The 22,080-nt window shown below is 63.2% G+C and overlaps 3 protein-coding genes across 8 annotated transcripts; 1 reads left to right on the top strand and 2 right to left on the bottom strand.

Annotated features, from left to right (window-relative positions):
• Window positions 1-154: 154 nt before the first annotated feature.
• Window positions 155-7,358, bottom strand: ARHGAP9 (Rho GTPase activating protein 9). Of its 5 annotated transcripts, none has more exons than XM_068663436.1 (18): window positions 7,091-7,358; window positions 5,990-6,323; window positions 5,626-5,819; window positions 4,734-4,961; window positions 4,192-4,254; window positions 3,917-4,027; window positions 3,771-3,832; window positions 3,077-3,164; window positions 2,842-2,937; window positions 2,491-2,589; window positions 2,293-2,416; window positions 2,097-2,210; window positions 1,637-1,735; window positions 1,479-1,556; window positions 1,294-1,347; window positions 1,075-1,209; window positions 886-991; window positions 155-631 (listed from the first exon to the last, which is right to left on the bottom strand). In XM_068663436.1, the coding sequence occupies exons 2-18, from the start codon at window positions 6,291-6,293 to the stop codon at window positions 451-453; spliced, it is 2,136 nt and encodes a 711-aa protein (XP_068519537.1). In that variant the 5' UTR covers window positions 6,294-6,323; window positions 7,091-7,358; the 3' UTR covers window positions 155-450. The 5 variants fall into 5 exon arrangements, with proteins under 5 accessions (XP_068519537.1, XP_068519536.1, XP_068519535.1 ...); XM_068663435.1 differs by having other exon boundaries at window positions 4,192-4,260; window positions 7,091-7,357; XM_068663434.1 differs by having other exon boundaries at window positions 4,180-4,254; window positions 7,091-7,356.
• MARS1 (methionyl-tRNA synthetase 1) lies at window positions 5,363-14,128 on the top strand. Of its 2 annotated transcripts, none has more exons than XM_068663432.1 (22): window positions 5,363-5,495; window positions 8,715-8,805; window positions 8,901-8,979; window positions 9,082-9,216; window positions 9,377-9,452; window positions 9,537-9,709; window positions 9,829-9,941; window positions 10,077-10,193; window positions 10,807-11,010; window positions 11,168-11,369; window positions 11,471-11,545; window positions 11,628-11,798; window positions 11,886-11,981; window positions 12,065-12,182; window positions 12,405-12,618; window positions 12,694-12,825; window positions 12,921-13,025; window positions 13,101-13,284; window positions 13,383-13,454; window positions 13,546-13,572; window positions 13,677-13,790; window positions 13,869-14,128. In XM_068663432.1, exons 1-22 carry the CDS (start codon window positions 5,378-5,380, stop codon window positions 14,019-14,021), a joined length of 2,769 nt encoding a protein of 922 aa, XP_068519533.1. In that variant the 5' UTR covers window positions 5,363-5,377; the 3' UTR covers window positions 14,022-14,128. The 2 variants fall into 2 exon arrangements, with proteins under 2 accessions (XP_068519533.1, XP_068519532.1); XM_068663431.1 differs by lacking the exon at window positions 5,363-5,495 and adding an exon at window positions 8,192-8,588.
• Window positions 14,091-15,532, bottom strand: DDIT3 (DNA damage inducible transcript 3). The gene is made up of 4 exons (XM_068663458.1): window positions 15,420-15,532; window positions 15,045-15,092; window positions 14,770-14,934; window positions 14,091-14,680 (listed from the first exon to the last, which is right to left on the bottom strand). Exons 3-4 carry the CDS (start codon window positions 14,908-14,910, stop codon window positions 14,267-14,269), a joined length of 555 nt encoding a protein of 184 aa, XP_068519559.1. The 5' UTR covers window positions 14,911-14,934; window positions 15,045-15,092; window positions 15,420-15,532; the 3' UTR covers window positions 14,091-14,266.
• Window positions 15,533-22,080: the final 6,548 nt, after the last annotated feature.

Genomic DNA, 22,080 nt, shown 5'->3' with positions numbered 1-22,080 from the left:
AATTCCCTTAGGGATCCTTTATGCAACCCCACTCTGCGCTTTCCCTCTTCCCAAACAACCACGCCGTGCCACTCGGCATGCTGCAGACCCCCTGGCCCCCCCCAGGCACCCCCCAGAGGCACCCACCAGGGCCAGGGCACTCTCCCGGTGGGTCTGACGGTGCCAGATTGGTTTTTAATGAGTGGTGGAAATGAATCAATGCCGTAACAGCCTTGGGGAGGCAAACGGGGCATGGCGGAGTGCAGCAGGAAGGGAAATTTGGGGCCGCCGAATTCCCTACTGCACGGAGAGGGGGCTCCAGGAGTCCTCTTTGGGAAAGGATCGGGAAGAGGGCAGCTCCTGGTGCCGACCCCGATCCGAGCAGTCCCAGGGAAGACGCCTGCTTACTGCAGAGTCCAAGGGCAGGATGGGGCAACGGGAGCTGTGCCCGGTTTGGGGGGGGGATCAGGCTCAAGGGGGGGTGGGGAAGATGCGCTCGAAGTGTGCCAGCAGCAGCTCCACGGCTTGGTTCTGCTGGGCCATGCCCACGGCCAGGCTGCCGGGCTCCCGCTCCGGGCGCAGCAGCGTTGGCCCGAACACGATGCCGATGTTCTGGCGCGTCATGAGGTTGACGTCTGCCCGCTCCATCACCCTGGGAATGCACGAAATTCGGGGAAATTCATGCAACCCACCCGGCCCCCCCCATTCTCCCTCTGTTGTCCTTGGGGGCTCGTCCCCCACGGCTCCATCGCGCTGATGGCGTGCCCTAATCCCTCATCCCACCCCATGGAGACCACCCCATCCCTCCCCAGCTCAGCCCCTGTGATCCTCCCCAGCTACCCCATACCCTGAACCCCCTGTGGGGTATCCCCAAGCCCACCCCCAGCCCGGCAGCAGCCCCCTTACCGGCAGAGGTGGGCCACGAGGTAGCGCAGGGTGGCATAGTTGGGGGGGGGCAGGCTCTGCACCAGCTCAGCCACCCGCTGCACCTGCTCCTGGGGGTCCGGCAGCTCTGGGGGGAGACACAGGGGTCAGACACCACCCCCCCCCCCCCGAAATCCCACAGCCTGGGGACCCTGTGGGGGAGGCACTTACTGATGGCTTCAATGAAGGGGTTGAAGAGCTCGTAAGGCACGAGGGGTTCGGGGAGCTCGCGGAAGAAAAGCTTGAGGGCACCGGTCACCACGTGGATGTCGCTCCACTCGGGGTCCTCCAGGCTGAACCGCTCCTCTGGGGGGGGGAAATGGGGGGGCTCAGCCTGCACCCCGGCCCCGACAGCACCAGGGCAACCTCGGCACAGCCACCCCGGCTCACCTTGGCACGGCTGCTCGGGGAAAACGTAGCGCCCGTCCGAGGTCACGGCTCGTTCTGCAGAGATCAAAGGGAATTTGGGGGGGGGGGGGGACAGGGATGGGTGGTCACCTTCCCCCTGTCCGTGTGTGTGTTCTCCAGCACAGCCCCCCTGCCCCTGCCCAGCAGGTGCCCCCCCGTCCCCTCACCCTGGTCGACAGCAAAGCGCAGCTTCTGGATCACGGACAGGTTCCCATTGATCCGGTAAATCCCATCGACGTCAAGACCTGGGGACAACGATGGGGTGAGATAAAGCAGGTGGCTCTGTGCTAATTGTGGGGGGGGCGTGCCCCCTCGGGGTACCGACCTCGCTCCTCAACAGCCTCCACGCAGAGCCGGACGAAGCGGGGCACCGTGGTGTTCTCCCGCTGGCACAGGGCTTCCAGGCGGCACCCGAACACCTGGTCTGGGACAAGGCAGTGCTGGGGCAAACTGGGAGCGGAGGGAATGGGGTTTGGGGACTGGGGCCGGGGGGGGGGGGGAAGCAGGGAATTAGGGAGAAGCAAGGGCAGGGAGGGGCACCAGGAATGGGGTAAGTCACTGGGGTCAGAAAGCGGCGCTGGGATGGGAGACACCGAGTCCAGTTGGGGGCACGGGGACTTGGGGTGGGGATGGGGACAGTGGGACAACTGGGGACCAGCATCCAAATCTCGCTCTTACAACCTCCCCTCCTGCTTTCGAGTGCAAAGGGGGGATGTGGAAGGGTTTGGGGGGGTTCCAAGGGTGCAGTGGGATTTAGGGGAGGTCCCAGAGCTGGGGATCCCCACCTCGAATGAGCCCCTTCTCCTGCAGGCTCTGGAGCGGGGGCCGTTTGATGATGAAGCGCCTCAGCCTGCTCTTCACCCGCTTCTTCTCCGAGCTGTCCGGAGCAGGGGGGGTACCTGGAGGCAGAGCAGGCCTGGGGGGGTCACCACAGCCCCGAGCCCTAACCCTAAGCCTGCCACCCTCAATCCCCAGCCCTACCTGGGGACCTGGTCCCCTCGGTGACCCAGGGCGCCTCATCCTCGTCCCCGCTGAGCTCCGCCAGGTCCCTGCTGGGTACGTGGCGCAGCCACCCCAAAGGCACATCCATGGGGTTCTCCAGGTCCTGGTGGTGATGGGGGGGGGTCAGCAGGGAAAGGTGGGCGACCACCGGGCAGCCCCCGTCCCCCAGGCACTCACCAGCCGGTGGATTACGTCCCGTATAGCCCGGGCCCACTCGTGGATCGTGGCCTCGTGGTCTGACTGCAGCAGGAACTCGTTACCCGTCACCGTGCGGAGCTGGGGGAGGTAGCAGGACGTGGGAGAGGGGCAAGGAACCCAAGAGACCCCAGACCCACCCACCCTGCCCTAAACAGGGGCTCCTGGGGTGCCCCCAACCCAAATGGGGGTCTCCGTGGCCCCGGGTGAAGTGGCAACCTGTGGCCCATTCTGGGGCATGTTTTAGGGGTCCCCTTGTCCGAGAGGGCATCGCTGCAAGGTCTGGATGTTTTTGGGGAGCCCGCTGTGCTTTTAGGGTCCCGCTGCACTCACGTGGATGACGTTCTTCTTGCTGGAGAGGTGCCGGGCCCAGTCCAGCGCAGCCCCTCGCAAATCCACGCTGCTCTCGGGGCGGCTGCTGGCAGGGCACTGCGGGGCAGGGGGTGTCAGGGGTACCCTGCGTCTCCACAGCCCCCACCCCTGCTGTCCCCAGCGTCCCCCCGTGCCTCCCCTTGCCTTGGCAGCCCCCCCAGCTTCCCCCCCAAGCTCCTCCGTGCCCCCAACTCACCCAGGTGGCGGGTGCCGGGCCCTTGGGCTCCTTGTAGAAGACGAGGCTGTTCCCGGCCAGCACCACCCAGGAGACCCCCCAGCTCTTCCTGGGGGCAGTGGGCGAGGGGCACCTCACCAGGGCTGGGGGCAGGCTCGGTGCCCCCCGCCCCAGTAGAGGGCCTCCAGTGCTCTTTGATCACTCTTGCCCCAAATTTCCACCCCCCCCCCATCCTGGCACAGCCAAAATCACCCTTTTTTTGCCCAGAATATTGCGTGTCTGAAGCTGTAGAGCCCCCCCCTCGCCCCCCAGGTATGGCACAGCCCCTCCAGCCTGGCATAAACCCCCCACCCCAGCTCGCACGGTCCCCGTCCATCCAAATGGGGATCCCCTCTCCCCCCAAATCCGGCATGGACCCACAGCCTGACACAGCCCCCCCATCTTAATACAGACCTCTGCAAGGCTGCACAGTCCCTTCTGCTTTACCGCAGGACCCCCCTGCCCTGGCAAAGCCCCCCCATGCCCTGACACCTCCCCTTAATTAATGAGATCCCCCCCGCCCTGTGGTGAACCCTAGCTTAACCCCTGATTTAGCACCCCATGATGTGCCCCCTGCCCCATGAGCTCCCCGCCCCCAGTCCCCCCTGGGGACAGCCCCTTCCAGCAGGACCCCCCCCCCATCCTGGGGCACCATCCCACCTCCCCCAGCCCTCACCTGAGCTTCCTGCCCCCCTCAGCGATCTTGGTCCTGTTGAGCTGCCCGGCCTTCTGCACCTCCTGCGGGAGCACAGCCCCAAGCAGTCAGCGCTGCCCCCGCTGCCCCCGCTGCCCCCCAGCCCCCCCAGCCCCAGGGTAACTCACGGTGGGTAATTCAGGGCTGCAAGGAGGGGGCTTGGCGGGGGCCGGGGGGGGCAGCGAGGTGGCTGCGCAATCCTCCTGGCCGTGCTGGGGTCGGGGCTGGCCATGGATCACCTGCGGGGAGATGGGGAGAGCCCCGGATACCTGCCAGGCTCTGGGTGCTGCTCCTGTTTCCCATCCACGCTGCCTCAACGCCCCCCCCCCTGCCCAGCCTGGTGCCCCCCCATCCTCCTCCATCCCCTCCCACCCCATCCCCGTGCCCGCACCCCGTGGCTCACGGTGCCGCCGCTGTCCGGGGAGCTCTGGTGTGCCGGGCTCCTGGGGCGCTCCGCAGCGGGGCTCTGGTCCTGTGCACGATGGAGGGGACACGGCTGGAGACCCTCGAGCTGGGGCTCCCCACGGCAATTAACACGAGTGTTAATTGCCAGCAGCACAGTGGGGCCATGCCAGGGATGGGGGTGGGTACGGAGAGGGTTTGGGGAGGCAATGGGAGAGGTGCGGGGGGCAGTGGTGGGGCCACAGGGGAAGGGTGGGAATGAAGATATAAGATATAGGATTTAGGATATAAGATATAGGATATAGGATATAGGATATAGGATATAGGATATAGGATATAGGATGTAGGATATAGGATAATGGAAGAGCATCAGGGGGTCACGGGGAACATTGCATTGGGGAGATGGAAAGGGGTGGGTGGGCATTGGTGGGGGCACAGAGGGCACGGGGAAGGATGCTGGTGGGGAAATGGAGCACAGAGGGGTGCACGAAGAGGTGGGGGTGTGTAGACCCAGCCATTTGGGGTGCTGCCCCCCATGCCCACCGCTGCTTCTCGGTGCCGCCGGGGGGGTTTCCAGGAGGTCACGCCCGTCTGGGGGTTGTAAAAGAAGCAGCGACCGGTGCTGGGGTCCTGGTGACGTTCCCAGGCCCCCAAAACCTGGAGGGGGGCCCCAGCTGGCACGGGGGGCTCTGCTTGCCCCCCCGCCCGCTGCAGCTCCTCGAAGTTGCAGTAGATGGGGGGGGTCACCATGCCAGCTCCGGGCAGGGGCACCTGTGCAGAACAGACCCCCACCTTGACACTGCCCTGTCCTGGGGGCTTAACCCCTGCACCCCGACCCCCCTACAGCACCCCCAGCCCCAGGAGCCCCCCCCCAGCAGCAGCACCCCTTCGCCTTGCCCTTCTGCCGTGCCCCCAGCCCCACACCGTGCCCCCCCCCCACATCACACCCCAAAACCTGCACCATGCCCAGCGCAGGTCAGGGTTTTGCAATCACCTCCCCGCAGACATTTCCCCTGCTGTGTCCCCCCCCCGGCATCTGTGCCCTGTCCCCCCCCCCCAGGCCCGATGCCTCTCTCCCACCTGATGCCCGCAGCAGCGCAGCCCCGGCCCCTGAGCCCTGCTGTGGGCAGCACGGCCCCCCCCGGACACCCCCCCCCCACTGCACTTCCTCCGCTGCCCCCACCGAGATGAGGAAGCGGTGGCAGCGGGGGCGGGGTTGGAGGGTGCTGGGGTGCAGGGGGGGGGTGCGTAGGGTGCGGTCCAGCGAGGTTCAGGGTGCAGGCAGGAGGTGCAGGGGTGTGGAAGGTGGGTGCATGGATTTTTTTTTTTAATTTTTTTTTTTTTTGGGGGGGGGGGCAGGAACAGGGGGGGCAGGTGCTCCGAGAGGGACAGGGCTGGGGGCTGCCCTCGGAGAGCCCCCCTCACCCCCACTTACCCCAGTGCCCTGGGCCAGCAGCTCCTGCTGGGACTGGGATGGTGGCGGGGCTGGGGGGCCAGGCAGGGCCCCCCCCGCCAGCTGGCTGGTGCTGACGCTGCGGCCCACGGGGCGCAGGGGTCCGCTGGCCTCCCGGGGAGGGGCAGAGGGGGGGCCACACAGGTTCTCCACTGAGTGGTACTTGGACAGCAAGCCTGGAGGAAGAGAGCGGGGCACCCACCAACCTAAAAGGATGCTCCAGGAGGGGCAAAGCCCCCAGCCCCATGACATTTGTCCCCCCCCAGTGCTGTACCCCCTGCTCCCAGTGTCCCCAAACGCCCCCAGCCCTTTGCTCCCTGCGCCCCCCCCTCCCCACCTCACTCACCCGTGTACGCCGCCGGCAGGCTCGGGGGCTGCAGGTCCCATCTCCCCGCCTCACCGGGCTCCAGCTCGGCCACGTAGGTGGCGGGGACGAAGAAAGGCCGAGCCCAGCGGGGCTCCCCGGCCCTCCTCACCTGCCACCAGTCCTCGTTGGCCTTGCGGAGCAGCAGGAACCGCTCGCCCGCGGCCATGGCCACTCGCCGCCCGTCCTCGGCACAGTAGGCGTAGTCGTAGAGGGCTCGCAGCACCACGGCCTGCTCGGCACGCCGCCACCGCCTCCCCTCCAGCCGCCACCTCCCCGCCAGCATCCTGCCTCAGGACGCCGGAGCCCCCGCCATCTGTAGGCCGCAACGTGTGGGGTCAGATGTGCCCCCGGCCCCATAGCCGAAGTGGCTCTGGGTTGTGGTGCAAAAGGGATTGGAAGTGGGGAAGCAGCGGGGATCCCATCTGTAGGGTCTGGGGTCTCCGGGGAGCACCGAGCCCCAAAGCCAGGCTGTGCCCTGCCACCACCGCGATGGCACACGTGTACCCCATAAAGCCTGCACCCCACTGTCGTGGGTTCCCCCCCCAGCCACAGCAGTGCCCCGTGGCAGGCCCTGCCGTGAGCAGTGCAGGGATCCGGGTGCTGCCCCCGTTCCTGATGCCGAGGGAGCCGGCGTCTGAACCTTGGTGTGGGGGGCACCGAGGGGAAGCGAGGGGGGCTGGGGTATGGGGTTGGCTGGGGGTGCGGGGAGTGCTGGGGGTATGGGGTTGGCTGGCGCTCGGGGACCTGACGGAAACGCAGCAGTTTCTGCAGCAGGAAGCAGCGAGGCTGCGGCTTCCTCGCACCACACGCTATGGGGTTGGGGGGCACTTCCCGGGGTGGTCTCGGCCCCATGTTCCCCAGCGCCCATCTCCCACGGTCCCACGTCCCCAAAACTCCCCGCGTCCCCCATTCCTCATCCCACAGCCGTGCGGTGTCACGGCCCCCACTCCTCACCCACGGCCCCGCCGCTTTCCCGGTTCCCCGCTCCCCATCCCAAAGACCCTCCAACCCCAAAACCGTGCTTCCGGACCCCCAACCCCACGGCTCAGCAGCTCCCGGCCCTATTGGGGTCCCACTCACCATCTTTGGGGTTCTGCCATGGAGCCAGCGGGCAGGACCCGACGCCGGGTCACGGGGGTGCCGGGGACGGACGTGGGGCACGGGCAGAGGAACTGGGCGTCCCCCCACCCGCCCCCCCAAGCCCCGCTCGACCCCAAAAGCCTTTCGGCTCTGCCCACCCGTTAAGCAGAGGGGGCGACACCCGTGGGGCCGAGCCCCGGTGGCAACCAGCCCCGGGGTGCTCGCACCGCCCTGGTGGCAAACCGGCCCTGTTCCGGGGGAGGACCCCAGCCCGATCCCCGCCGCCCGCCCCCGCTTCCCTTCGCTCCCCCCCCCCCGTCCGCCGGTTGCTGCTGCACGGCGGCGGCCCGGGGAGCGGCACCGGGACCGGGACCGGGATCGGGACCGGGATCGGGACCGGGTGGGGTGAAGCCGGGCTGTGTTTGCACGGAGCCCCCGGTGTGGCCCCCCCCGACGGCACCCCCGGTGGCTCCCCCCGGGACCTGCACCTGCCCGGGGGGCGGTGGCGGTGACATGGGGCGTGCTGAGAGGCGGGGCGCGACGGGACGGGACCGGACGGGGCTGGACGGAGCGGAACAAGACCGAACGGGACGGGACCGGACGGGACGGGGCTGGAGGGGACGGGACGGGACAGGACGGGGCTCGACGGGACGGGACGGGACGGGACTGGACGAGGCTGGATGGGACCGGACAAGGCTGGACGGGACCAGACGGGACCCGGTGGGGCTGGACGGGACGGGACCAGACGGGACAGGACGAGGCTGTACGGAACCAAACGGGACCAAACGGGACGGGACCGGGCTTGACGGGACCAGACGGGACGGGACCAAACGGGGCTGGACGGGACGGGACCAGACGGGACAGGACGAGACTGTACGGAACCAAACGGAACCAAACGGGACGGGACCGGACGGGACCGGGCTTGACGGGACCAGACGGGACGGGGCTGGACGGATCCAGACGGGTCCAAACGGGACCAGACGGAACGGGACGGGGCGGGACGGGGCACTCTGACGCCCGCGGGACGTTCTCGGTCCGAGGTCCCGGGAACGCGCCCGGTGCTGGCGGCTGCCCCGTGCGGGGGGGTGGAGGGGGGGGGGGGGGGCCACAGCGCCTCTCCGTGACGTCACCGCCCCGTGCCCCGACGGCGGCGGAACCGCAGCGGCCGCGCTCGGTTGCCATGGCAACGCCGGCCGGCGGGCTGCGCCGCGAGGAGGCTCTCGCGAGAGCTTGGGCGATCCCGCGCGGAGCATTGTGGGAGTTGTAGTTCTACAAACGGGGCTCCCTATGTCGGTAGCTCCCCGCGCGGAGCATTATGGGAGTTGTAGTTCCGGGCCTAACCGGACGCCCGGTCCCGGAAGCCGTCGCCCTCCCGCCCCGGTTGCATCAGCGGCGATGCGGCTGCAGGTGGCGGCGGGCGGCCCCGCGGCGCTGAAGGTGGTGGCGGCCGCCGAGTTCGCCGCCGCCCCGGTGCGGCTGTGCTGGACCCCCCCGGCAGGTCAGGCCTTTGCTGGGAGGGTTGGGGGGGGGGACCGGCAGCACCGGGAGGGGGGGACCAGGGGCACCGGGAGGCCTCCCCCGTGCCCCCCCCCCACGCCTCACGGCCTGCCCGCCCCCCCCTCAGAGCAGCCCCTGTCGCCGCTGTGCTCGCCGTGGGTGCCCGCCCTGCAGCTGGACAGCGGCGCCGTCCTCTTCTCCCCCAACGCCATCTGCCAGTGAGTACCGGGGGGGCTGCGGGGCACCGAGAGGGGACCGGGGACCGGGGACGGAGCCGCAGCGCTGCCCCTGCCCTCCTCTCCCCCTCCTGCAGGTATTTGTTCCTGGCCGGCGGGCAGGAGCCGACCGACCTCACCAACCAGTGGCTGGAATGGGAGGCCACGGAGCTGCAGGTGGGTGGCTGAGGCGCTGCTGGGACGCCGTGGTGGGGTCGGGCTCGTGGCCTCACCTGCCTGACCCCCAACCTGTCCCGTTCCGTCCTCTGCTCCTTCCAGCCGGTGGTGGCAGCAGCCCTGTACGCGCAGCTGGTGCATGGCAAGAAGGGGCTGGAGGCAGCAGGGCAGCTGGGAAAGCTGCTGGCTTACATCGAGCAGAGTTTGTCCGGGAGAGGCACTGCCTACCTTGCTGGGGTAAGTGGGACCCCAGCACGGGGGAATCCTGCTCTTGATGGGGGAATTTGGAGGGCTGCCCTTTCCCTGGGGAGCTGTGCGCCCTCCTGTGTTCCCTGAGGCAGAGCCCAGTGCCTGGGCTGGGGCTGTCTCAAGGCTTGACGCTGCCTTTCTGGCCCAGGATACGCAGTCGGTGGCTGACGTGGTTGTGTGGGGAGCCCTGTTCCCTGTGCTCCAGGATGAGGCCAGCCTGTCAAGTAAGAGGGAAATCAGTGTGTCAGGAGGGGGATATTTCCTGTGTCCCCACAACTATAAGAACCGCCTACTGTCTCCTCCCCAAGACGAGCTGCAAGCGCTGAGAACCTGGTTCCAGACCATGACGCTCTCGGAGGCCTGCAGGAAAGCTGCTGACTCCGTGCTGATGCCCAAGGGGCTCCTGGAGTTCAAGTCCTACCTGCAGAAGCAGCCCCCACCTTGCCTGGCCATGGAGAGAGCCACCAGCAACGAGCCTGAGGTAGAATCGTGCCCCCCTTGCTCAGCCACGGCACAGGAGCAGGTTCCCCCTCGGGCTGATGGCAGTAATCACGCAGCCCCCCGCTGGGACCCGCTGACCCCTCGCTGTTTTCCCCACAGGAGGAAGAAGCTTCCGAGCGGGCCCTGACGGAGGAGGAAATCAGAGCTGCTGCAGACGCCTGGGCCCGTGGTGCTGCGGCACTGCCCAAGCCCTGGCATCCACAGAAACCTGTGTGAGTCCCAAACTGACGCAAGGTTTGGGCTGTTGCGGACGTCTGGGCGAGCTGGAAGGCTGGTGCCATGTTGCTGCGAGGTGAGCTGGCCTCGTTGCCCTTTGTGTTTGCAATAACTGCTCCTGCCCGTGCCAGGTTGCCTGTGGAGGGCATGAGGAACGTCCTGATCACCAGCGCCCTGCCCTACGTGAATAATGTGCCTCACCTCGGGAATATCATCGGCTGCGTTCTCAGCGCTGACACCTTCGCTAGGTGAGTTCTGGGCACCACGGTACAAGGACGTGAAACTGTTGGAGAGTTCCAGAGGAGGGCGATAAAAATGGTGAAGGGCCTAGAGGGGAAGACGTATAAGGAGCAGCTGAGGGCACTGGGCCTGTTCAGCCTGGAGAAGAGGAGGCTGAGGGGGGACCACATTGTGGCCTACAACTTCCTCGTGAGGGGGGGTGGATGATGCAGGCGACCTGTTCTCTGTAAGACCAGTGGTAGGACCTGCAGGAATGGTGTGAAGCTGAGGCAGGGGAACTTTAGGCTGGACATCAGGAGGGGGTTCTTCACCAAGAGGGTGGTTGCACGCTGGAACAGGCTCCCCAGGGACGTGGTCACTGCACCAAGCCTGTCTGAGTTTAAGAAGCAATTGGACTGTGCCCTTAGTCACAGGGTCTAAGCTTTTGGGCAGACCTGTGCGGTGCCAGGAGTTGGACTGGATGATCCTTAAGGGTCCCTTCCAACTTGGGATATTCTATGATTCTATGATCAGATTCTGGCCGGTGGAAGCTCCCTGGTGCCAGAGGTTCATCAGGGGAGGTGGAGGGGGCAGCCATGCTGCCCCCAGCACCTGCACAGATGTCAAAGCCTCTGCCCACAGGTACTGTCGCCTGCGGAACTGGAACACGCTGTACGTGTGCGGCACAGACGAGTACGGCACGGCCACGGAGACCAAGGCGGTGGAAGAGGGGCTGACTCCTCGGGAGATCTGTGACAAGTACAACGCCATCCACGCTGACATCTACCGCTGGTTCCACATCTCCTTCGACTACTTCGGCCGCACCACCACGCCTCACCAGACCACGTGAGCTGCTGCGTGGCCCAGGGCTTCGTGGGGGGGTGGTTTTGGTGCTGTGGATGTTGGGGGAACCCCAGCGAGCCCGGCTGAGGGTGTCCTAGGGCTCTCGTGTGTCTTCTGGCTGATTTGTGACTGCTCTGTTCCTTTTTCTGGGCTTTTGTAGGATTGCCCAGGACATCTTTCAGCGCCTGCTGGCCCGTGGCTTCCTGCTGCAAGACACCGTGGAGCAGCTGCAGTGCGAGGGCTGCCAGCGCTTCCTGGCTGACCGCTTTGTGGAGGGCATCTGCCCCTTCTGCGGCTACGAAGAGGCGCGGGGGGACCAGTGTGATAAATGTGGCAAACTCATCAACGCCGTGGAACTGAAGGTGGGATGGGATCCCTCTGGGAGGCCCGTTGCTTTGCCTGGGACCCCAACCGTGTCCTGGGCTCTATCCAAGCTGTGTTTTTCTGTTTTTCTTCCCACCAGAGGCCCCAGTGCAAGCTTTGCAGGGGCGTCCCTGTGGTAAAGCCCACCCAGCACCTCTTCTTAGACCTTCCCAAGGTAAGCTTCCCTCCCTGGGGGACTGGGGAGGGGACAAGACACCCCCCTGGCACCGCTTCCCATCCCGGTGTGCTGCCAACAGCTGGAGGAGCAGCTGGAACTGTGGCTGGAGCACTCCTGGAGCAGCGGGGACTGGACAGCCAACGCTCGCTACATCACTCGCTCCTGGATCCGGGATGGGCTCAAGCCCCGCTGCATCACCCGTGACCTGAAGTGGGGCACGCCCGTGCCTCTCGATGGCTTCCGTGACAAGGTGGGGGGCTCCCCAGCCACACGGTGTCCTCCGGTGGCCATCCGGGGCGTTTCTTGCTCAGATATTGCTTCCCCCCTTGCCCCCCAGGTGTTCTACGTCTGGTTTGATGCTCCCATCGGCTACTTGTCCATCACGGCCAACTACACGGACCAGTGGGAGAAGTGGTGGAAGAACCCCCAGCAGGTAAGAGCTGGGGCAGGTGCAGGGTTAGGATCGGGGCAGAGCTGGGCTGCTGGGGTCTGCTCACGTCCCCCCCTGCTTCGTAGGTTGAGCTGTACAACTTCATGGCCAAGGACAACGTCCCCTTCCACAGCGTCATCTTTCCCTGCTCGCTCCTGGGCGCTGATGACAACTACACCCTGGTGAACCACCTCATTGCTACAGGTACCGGGGGGCTCTCTGGGGATTTGGGGGGGTCTCTGCGTTCCCTCAGTCCTGGGAGCAGTCCCGTCAGCCCCACACGGGCACAAAACAAAAACATTTCCCTACTTTGATTTGGAAAACCCCCGTGAGCAGAGCGTGGGGCTATGACTATATGGCCGTGCCCTCTGTGTTGTGGGACCGTTCTCTGCCTGGGTCCCACGGTGGTGTCTCTGCCCTCCCCAGAGTACCTGAACTACGAGGATGGGAAATTCTCCAAGAGCAGAGGCGTGGGGGTGTTCGGGGACATGGCCAAGGACACGGGCATCCCAGCCGACATCTGGCGCTTCTACCTGCTGTACCTGCGGCCTGAGGGGCAGGACAGCGCCTTCTCCTGGAGTGACCTCATGCTCAAGAACAACTCAGAGCTGCTGAACAACCTGGGGAACTTCATCAACAGGTGAGGCACGGCGGGGAGGGCAGAGAGCACCTCTGGCTCCAGCCTCTGCTCACGCCTGTCCCTCCGTCTCCCCAGAGCTGGAATGTTTGTCTGCAAGTTCTTTGGGGGCGTTGTCCCCGACATGGTCCTGACAGCGGATGACAAGAGGCTGCTGGCTCGGGTCACCCTGGAGCTGCGCCAGTACCACCAGCTGCTGGAGAAAGTCCGGTGCGTGGCTGAGATCCCGGGGCTGGGCAGTTCAGGGAGGCCAGGGTGAAATCTGAGCAGGCACTCAGCCCCTCTCTGCCCTCCCCCCCCCCCAGAATTCGCGATGCCCTGCGCTGCATCCTCAGCATCTCCCGCCACGGCAATCAGTACATCCAGGTGAACGAGCCCTGGAAGAGGATTAAGGGCAATGAGGAAGACAGGTAGGAAGAGGTTAGGAGCAGGGGGGGTGCCAGGGCCCAGGAATTAGTGCTGACAGAGGGGTTTCTCCCTGGCAGGCAGCGCGCAGGCACCGTGACCGGCGTGGCAGTGAACATGGCCTCGCTGCTGGCCGTCATGGTGCAGCCCTACATGCCCAGCGTCAGCCTGGCCATCCAGGGGCAGCTCTGCATCCCCCCGGAGTGCTTTGTCCTCAGCCACATCTTCACCTGCACCTTGCCCCCTGGGCACCGTGTGGGCACGGTAGGCGGCCGGCTGCGCTCCTTGGGCAGGGGATGAGTGGGGTGGGGGGGGTTAACCAGAGCCCTGCAGGGCTAAACCCTCTTTTTCCCCGCTTCCAGGTGAGCCCCCTTTTCCAGAAGCTGGAGAATGACCAGATTGAAGCCCTCCGCAAGCGATTTGGGGGAGGGCAGGTGAGTGGGGGCCCTAACGCTCCTCTGACTTGGGCAGCTCCTCTTTGCTCCATCTCTCCTGCTTCTTTCCTCACTGTCTCTCCTTTCCCAGCCTGAAGACCTCACTGTAGTACGTCAGGTAACTCCCTGGTGCTGCTGTGACCCGTCCCCAGCATGCAGGGGGTGCATGGATGCATAGCTCTGCTTCTGGACCCTACACCACCCCTTTCTGTCCTTCCACAGGCTAAGCCAACCCCTCCAGCCTCAGCCCCTGTTCCAGCTCCAGCCTCTGGGCCTGTTGTGGCTCCAGGTGACCCCCAGCTGATCCAGGAGCTGACAGAACAGGTAGCCAAGCAGGTGAGTGCATAGAAGCTGCCCCATCTCAATCCTTTTCCCCTCTCCCTGGCCTCAGCCCTCACCCCCAGCCTTCCCCAGGGCAACCACGTGCGGCAGCTGAAGGCCAACAAGGCAGAAAAGGCAGAGATTGACGCTGAGGTGGCCAAACTGCTGGAACTGAAGAAACAACTGGCACTAGCAGAGGGCAAAAGTCCCGAAGTCCTTGTACCGAAGGGGAAACGGAAGAAATAGCACCTGGCTTCCCTGTACCGCGGGACAGCTGCAGCCCTGGAGCTACAAAGAGACCAGACTGAACTGTGCTGATGGTTACATGCGTGTAATAAAATGCAAGAACTGTACAGTGTCTGGAAGTTATGCCTTCCCCATGGCATCAGTCTGTGCCAGTTGGGCAGCGCCCTTCCAGTTCATGGCTGCCCCCCAAGTCCATCGGGGACAGCAGAGTCCTGGGCCCGGTGCCTACAAGGCCGTGTCAGCATCTAGGTCTGGCGGAGGTTCACTATGCGGTTGATGAGCGCTCTCCGGGTGTTCTCCACCTCAGCACTGAGCCGCCGAATCTCCTCCCGGAGCTGCTCGTTGCGGGCTGTCAGCTCCAGCACCCGCTGCTCGTTGCTCTGCTCCCGGTTCTTGGCCAGCGCCTTGTTTGCTGTCACACCACTGCCCCTCTTCCTCTTTGCCTTGTGCCCCGCCTGTTCATCCTCGGTGCCCACGGGGGTGGGGGAGCTCCTGCAGAGAGCAGGGTCCGGTGGCTGCACTGCCTCCGTGCCTGCTACGCTGTGTGGTCCCAGCAGCTCCTGCAGCTCTGCAGTCAGGGCAGCATCCAGCTCACAACCCTCCGGAACGCTGCCACTCCCCTCCGGGCCCCACAGCGGGGCTGTCTCTGATGGCCCCTCCTACAGGGGGAAAAAAGAAGCCAGTCCCAGATGACAGACACCCCCTGGCCCACCTCTCCCCGCAGAGCATCCCCAGCCCCTCCGCTCACCTGTTCAGCCCCCCAGGGTGCTGGGAGGCCCGTGGGCTCCGCTGCTGCCAGCACCTCCTGCAGGTCCTGGTACCAGGCCTCAAGTTCCCAGCCAGGCAGGCCACCAGCGGGCCCTGCCACAGGCAGCCCCTCAGCTGCCATCGTCACCTGCAGGCCAGCCTGGGGCTGCGGGGAGAGGGGGATAAGTGCAGTCAGGACCCCCGACACCACAACACCGCTCCCTGGGGCAGGGTTGCTCCCCCACCCCCTGCGTGCAGGGTGAGGCTCCCATTTACCTGCTCTCAGGTGTGGTGATCCACCAGGATGCACTTTCTCCGTGATGCCTGAGGAGCGAGAGGAGCGGGATCAGACGCGCTGCTGTGTCCCCCGCGCTGTGCCCCCCTCCCACGGCTTTGGGGACAATCCCGGAGCCCCCAGCCCACCCCCAGCTCCCCGGGGCTGCACACGGAGGCCACGACCCCCCCCCCCCCCCCCCCCACAATACCACAGCCGGGCCTCCCTCCCGCCTCACACCCCGGGGGCAAGGCCTAGGCCCTAGGCCCCGGCCCCCGGCCCCCCGCCCCCCGCAGCCGCCGGTGCCTCAGGACCGGACCCCTCGGGACCGAACCGCACCGAACAGAACCGGGCAGCCCCGCGGGGTCCCCCCGCACCTTCCTGCGCGGCCCCGGCTCCCCACGGCTCCGTCCCGCGCGCTGCCCCCGGCCCATCCTCATCCGCATCTTCCCCGCTCCCGCAGTGCCGCCGCCCGCCGCCGCCGCTCCTTTTAAAGCCTCGCATGACGCAAGGCTTGCGTCAGCCGCGTCCAATGAGCGCCCGCGGCGGCCGGAGGGGCGGGAAGAGCGAGCCAATGGGAGAGGGAGGGAGGGGGCGCGCGGCCCCCCTCGCCTGGCGGTCACGCGCCCCGCGGTGGGTCACGTGGGGGGGTGATGCAAGGGCTGGAAACAGGGCGCGCTCTGCCCCGCCCCGCCTTAAAGGGCCCGCAGCGAGGCCGTGCGCATGCGCAGAGGCGCTGCCCCGCCTCTGAGGGGCCTGGGGGTTCGCTTAATGGCGTTAAGGATTTATAAATAAAATAAATAAAATAATCATTATTAGGGAAGCCAGGAAGGGCAGAACTCTAAATCGCGTTAAAATCGATGTTGCTGAGCGTCTTTGCTTAGTACCGTGTAAATGAGGAGCCTCGGGGCCCCTCGCAGAGGGTGTTTCCTGGCAAAAATGGGGAATCTGCCTCAAAAAAACAACAAAAAAAAACCAAAGCTGCCTGAAAAGACCCGAGTGAGTGGGTTGGGAAGAGCCGAGGAGCAGCTGAGTCTGTACAAAGGCAGGGGGTGACGATGAGGGGTCACCAGCCTTCATCCCCACGGCCCCCAGCAGTGGGCACCACGCAGGCAATTAGGAGGCGTTTATGCAAATGACTCCCTGGAGCTCATTTTAATACAAAGCGGGGACTGATTATGCAAATGTGTAGGCGGACTGGGAAACTTCACGCATACGTAACCCTTGTGCTGCACATAGCGAAGGCGAGGTGCCACGTTGGGGTGCGCACACCTTTGGGAGCTATCCCAGCGCCGAAATAAACCACAAATCGATTTTCTATCTCATTTGCTTTGAGCTGCAGAATTCTTCCACAGATCCCACGAGCAGAGAGCTGGGAGCAGGGCTGAGCATGATGGAGACACCGAGCCCTGCGGCTGCTGCTTGCAGATTGTCTCATGCTCAGGAGCAGCGGGATGCGATGGGAACAACTCAACAAGGTCCCACGCCAGCACAGAGCCTGCTCAGAGAGGTGACAGATGCAGAAGGGGGTCTGAGAGCGAGCCCGTTCCCCTGTATCCCAAGCATGGGGAGGGGAGAGCCGCACGAAGGGAGACACAGTGCTGGGCTGGGGCATGAGCCCCCCGTCAGGCTCTTTCCCACCTGCATCTTGCCATGAGTCTTTGCAAAGACTTTGCAAGTCTTTGAGTGTTTTCAAAATGAGGGGGGTTGGTTAAGGAGGCATTGGGGAGGCATTGGGGAGGCAAGGACAATCCCCAGACTGACCCCCTTCCCCACTGACCCCCCTGCAGGTCCAGAAGACGATGAAGGAAAACCTGGCCATTGCAGAGGACAACTTTGCCGACATAGAAGCCCGCATCAAGCGGCTGCAAAAGTGAGAGCACCCTGGAGCACCTCCCTGAGCATCTGCATCTCCCCCCCTCAGCGTCGTGGTCCCCTGGGAATCTCTCCCTCTGCCTGCAAGAAGCTGTCCCTGTTTGTGTGTACCTGGCCGTGCTCCCCTGCACAGAACGGGGCTGTGGAGGGGCCCTTCCCACCCCCCAGTTAGCACCCAGGGGTGGGTCACTGCCCCCGTAGCTGTGGTCACACTGAGGACTGTTTGATGCCCCCACACACTGGTAAGCTGCCAAGCAGACATTCAGCCAGCATATTTGGCTTTGCTCCATCACTGTTTTCAGCAATAAATATATTGCTGCTTCTCTCTTACAAGGGAAGTGTATAATCCTTTTGCAGCACAGGGAGAAGCACCGATTTCTGAGCTGGGATTCTTGTTGCTGTTTGATATTGCTCACTGTGGGGTGCATCAAACACCCAGCAGGCCACCAACTGCTCGGCAGCATCACGCAGTCAGCACCGGCCGTGCAGAATGTCTGCCCTTCCCTTCCCCACTAATAAAAGACCGCGGATTATTGGTAGGGTTATTGATAAAGGGCTGCAGTTTATTGGTAGGGTTAGAAGAGAAAGGGTCGTGGGGGATGGCTTCCAAGGGCAGATGCCAGCCCTGGAGGAAGGACCCAGTGGAAGATGTCCCTCTTCAGCAGGACCAGGATGAGGAAGGCGAGCTGCAGGCTGGCAAAGGACAGCAGAGATCTCCTGCAGAACAGAAGGTTCAGACAGAGCCAGCGATAAATTTGTCCCAGCTCTTTCCAATCATCCTCTTTAAGCCCTGCCATGGGACCCTGTGCCGTGCTGGGAGCAACAGATGCTGCTCAGGAGTGGGGTGAGGAACCTGCCTATCCCTCTTGGCTCTGTGGTACTTTGCGGGCCAGGGGAGGCTGAAATCCACACCCCACCTGCTTCCCCAGCCCAGGAAACAAAGAAATGCTGAAGCAGTTCATCTTGGAGAAGTCAAAAGCTGCCTAACGCCTTGGGAGCCACAACCTCCGAGAGCAACTCACCGCAGCCAAGTAGTGATTCTGTGCCTCCTCGATGCAAACTGTTCATCCTACAGGACAAGGCAAAGCAGGGCCACGTGTTGGGGCACGCAAAACAGGGAAGGCACTGGGGGCGCTCAGACCCCCTCCCTCATTCCCACTGAGGTGAATGGCCCCATGTCCTCTGGGGCCGAGCCCAGACCGTCCCCCCCAGCCCCACAGCAGTGGTATCTCTCCTACCAGCTCCGCAGCCACGATCTCCTGCATCCAAGTCTTGGGCAGCTTGGCCGCCTGCATCCTCTTCCCCCTGTTACAGACACCACAGAGTTTCTGGGCTGCGAGAAGAGACTTCAGCCAGCATTAGGACTTCCCCCTTGACTGAGGTGGCCAGGAGGGGCTCAGGGTGCTGCCCAGCCTCTGCTGGAGCAGGGACGAGGCATCTCATTGTCCCAGCACCGCAAACTCAAACTCCCCCCCTGCATCCTCTGCCTCCTCCCTGCCCCAGGCCTTGGGGGTGGGGCTCTGACAAGAGGCTGGGAGCTGCTCACAGTCGTGCAGCATTGCTAAAAGGAGTCAAGAGTTGCTCAGAGACGCTTGGAGCTGCTTAGGAGAAGGCAAAAGGCTCTCCAAAGCAGGTGTGAGGAGCTGAAAGGAGCCCCCAAACTGTGACACGGGTGCCTGGATGCTGTGCAGATCCTCCCCACTGTCTACCCCTGGTTGGGGTCAGGGCCCTGTCCCTACTCACGTGGCAGTTTGTTTTTCAACAACCTCCTTTCTCTCCTGGAGGTGCTTAATCTCCTCCCTCAGCGCCTGGAGAAACAAAGGACCAGGTTGTGAGTCCACCCTACATCTGCTTGGAGGGGGCTTCCCCCCCCCACAAACATGTTGATGTCCCCTCCCTCCTGCCCTCAGCACCTTGTTGATCCTGGCGCTTTCAGCAACAGTCTTTTCCAGCTCTTCACGCCTCCGTTTGCACTGCAAAGCAACCGGGACACATGGCATGGAGTCAGGGGGGGAAAGGGCATCCCGAGCCTACCACCAGGGCTCTGCAAGGCCAGGCCAGAACCAGGGTGGCAAGCGCTAAGGCATTCAGGGGCTCGCAGCACTCCCCAGCAGCTCTGCCATGCCCCTGTTGGATTTCTGCCTTTGGGTTACAGACCTTGAAGAACTCCTCCAGCGCTGTTTCCAGATCGGCCCTTGCCTGAGCGACCTGGGCCAATGCCTCTGCCATGTTCTGGCTGCGGTGCAGAGACCCCTTCGCACCCTCTGCCTCCATGGCTTCTTCACCTGCACGTCACAAGCCAGCACAGCGTGAGGAGCATGGCCACGGGCTCAGCCTGCAGCGCCAGCAGCTCCCTATCCTTCGAGTCCTGCATCTCTTAATCGCGGGCCTACACGTGCTCCAAGACCCTTTCATGAACCCCCGGACCCTGCACCCGCACAGCGTGCACAGGGCTGCTCGACCCGTGAGGCCACCTCCAGTATCAGCATCCCACCCTGTGATGTTACCAGTGCCCACAGCCCCTGGGACCCCTTTCCTTTGCCCCCCTGCCAGCCTCAGCTGCCCCACACGGCCCTCCCTCGTGGCCCCAAGACAGCTGGGGGGGCTCCTGCCCACCCCTCACCGCTTGCAGCCTCACACACAGCCCTGTTCACCCCCTTGCCCACCTGCGGGCTGTGCGGGCTCCGGGGAGGTCACTTTGCCCTCACCCTCTTCTCCCAGTTTGGCGGCCTCACCCTGCGTGGCAGACACGGGATGGCTTGTCAGAAGCACTCCCACAACCCAGACGCAGCAGATAACCTCACCAAGCAGCCCTCCCCTTGGAGGCCGCCTTGTCACAATGACACACCATGGTGACACCGTGGTGACATGGCCACTGCTGCCCACTGGGACACGGCTGGCACTGAGACCATGGGGGACAATGGGACATGGCTGGCACAGGGATCATGGGGGACAGTGCAGGTGCTTTGCACAAGTCCATGAAGATGATGTCTGTTGCTCTTAAGGCTACCAGATTTGTCAGGCACGATCTGCCCCGAGTGAAGCCATGTTGTCTGTCACCATCCACCTCCTGATTTCCTATGGCCCTTAGCAACAACTTCTCGGGTGGTGAAGGCTCTGCACCCCCACAGAGGGAGGAAGGCCATGGGAGGAGCTTTGTTCCCCTTTCCCAGGGAGGAGGACAAGTCCTCCATTTTCACTCGTGTGTGCCCCTGGGATAGATGTTCATCTGATTCGTGTCAGCATGGAACAGTGTTAGGGCCGCGTGGTATGATGGATGTGACCTTCTGTCTTACATACCCTTGTATAAGCACAAGGCTAAGAAAAACAGAATGGTTCATGTGTATAGTTCTTGTACCTTGCAAAGGAATATTTTAACAATTCGTGTCACTAGAGAGCAGTTCTGTCTGTCTCTGGGTCCTGCACTGGCAATTTAATTCTTCCACAGATGTAGTTGCTTCCCTTTCCTCCCAGTGTCCCAGTGTCCCCCTCATTCTAGTCAAATGATCAAATCTTCAGAAATATTCCTCAAATACATCAGCCTATTTGCTTGTGTTATTCCGAACTCTTCTTTCTAACAGTTACAGCCTTTTTTGTCTTCTTTGTGGTTGATATAGCATTGCTCTAGGTGTGACTGTCCCTGGGAATGGCCTGTGAGGAATGTTTTAACTACTCGTGAAGTGTCAATAAGAGAGCTATTTGTGTTTGTATGTTCTTTCTTTGACGTCTCTGATGTCTGGGGGTTTCAGAACAACTGCTAACAACTAGTGACTGATATGGCTTCTGAAGGGGACACTGTGCAAGCCCCTGATATCTGGCAAGGTGGCCAGGAGATTAAGGAGAAGAAAGAAAGAAGCTGAAGGACGGCTACAAGACAAAACTTGCAGGGGACGCTGTGTAAGCTTTTGACATGCTGCCAAGGAGTCCAAAGGGGAAGGACAAGAAAAAAAAAAAAAAAAAAAAACCAACAAAAAAAAACTGAGAGGAAGACTATGAGCCTTCAGCATGAAAGACCCCCAGGGGGACCACCGGAGACTGATACGCATGCTCCAGTAGGAGGGTTTGGATCCCGGAAGTTAATTATAATACCCGTTTTTTTTAGAAGTAGTAATGAATATGGATTAGCCTAGGAGCATAAAAATCAGCTTCTGGATGTAACTGGTGTGCGCCCTGGTGGAGCGGAGACTCCCAGCGCACCCAGCACTGTTTGTTTACCTCTATTCCTTTAATAAATTGTAAACTTTGATTAGAATCCTATTTTGAAGACTGAGCCATTTATAACACCCCCACTCCTATATGACCCCCTTTCCCCTCACCAGTTCAACTCCTGTGTGCCCGCCAGACCCCCATTGTCACTCACGTGTGCCCCCCAATGTGCAGCCCCATGTCCCCCACCCCAAGCTGCTCCCCCCACATCTCCCCCACAGTTTGCAGACTCACAGAGTTGTAGGGGTTGGAAGGGACCTCGAGAGCTCCTCGGGACCAACCCCCCCCTGCCCAAGCAGTTCCCTCCAGCAGGCTGCCCAGGGAGGCCTCCAGACGGGCCTTGAATATCTCCAGAGAAGGAACCCCCCCAGCCCCCCTGGGCAGCCTGTCCCAGCGCTCCGGCACCCTCTCTGTGAAGAATTTCTTTCGCCTGTTGGTGCGGAGCTGCCTGGGCTCCATTTTGTGGCCGTTGCCTCTTGTCCTGTCCCCACAGACCTCTGAAAAGAGCTTGGCCAAATCCCTCTGTCCCCCACCCCTTAGGTATTTACACACATTGATGAGACCCCCCCTCAGTCTTCTTTTCTCCAGGCCGAACAGCCCCAGGTCTCAGCCTCTCCTCCTCGGGAAGATGCTCCAGGCCCCGTCTCACCTTCGTGGTCTCCGCTGGACCCTTTCCAGGAGATCCCGGTCTGTTTTGTACTGGGGAGCCCAGAGCTGGACCCAGAACTCACGAACTGGATTCAGTCCTCAGCACTGGATACAGTACAGTTCTCCCTGACTGTGTGCTCCAGGTGCCCCCAGCCCCATGTGTCCCCTTAGCTCTGTGTTGTTCCCCCCCCAGAACCCCCTACATCATGCCCCCAGCACAGAACCTTCCAGAGTGGCCCTGTATGAGGGACAGTGGCTTAGCAAGTCCACCAGTTCCCTCAGGACCCGTGGATGTACGTTGAAGACATC

Source organism: Anas acuta, chromosome 29 (genome assembly GCF_963932015.1).
Source record: "Anas acuta chromosome 29, bAnaAcu1.1, whole genome shotgun sequence".
NCBI classification, from domain to species: Eukaryota; Metazoa; Chordata; class Aves; order Anseriformes; family Anatidae; genus Anas; species Anas acuta.
Note: the sequence above shows the minus strand (reverse complement) of the source record. Positions and strands in the feature narration are given on the sequence as shown.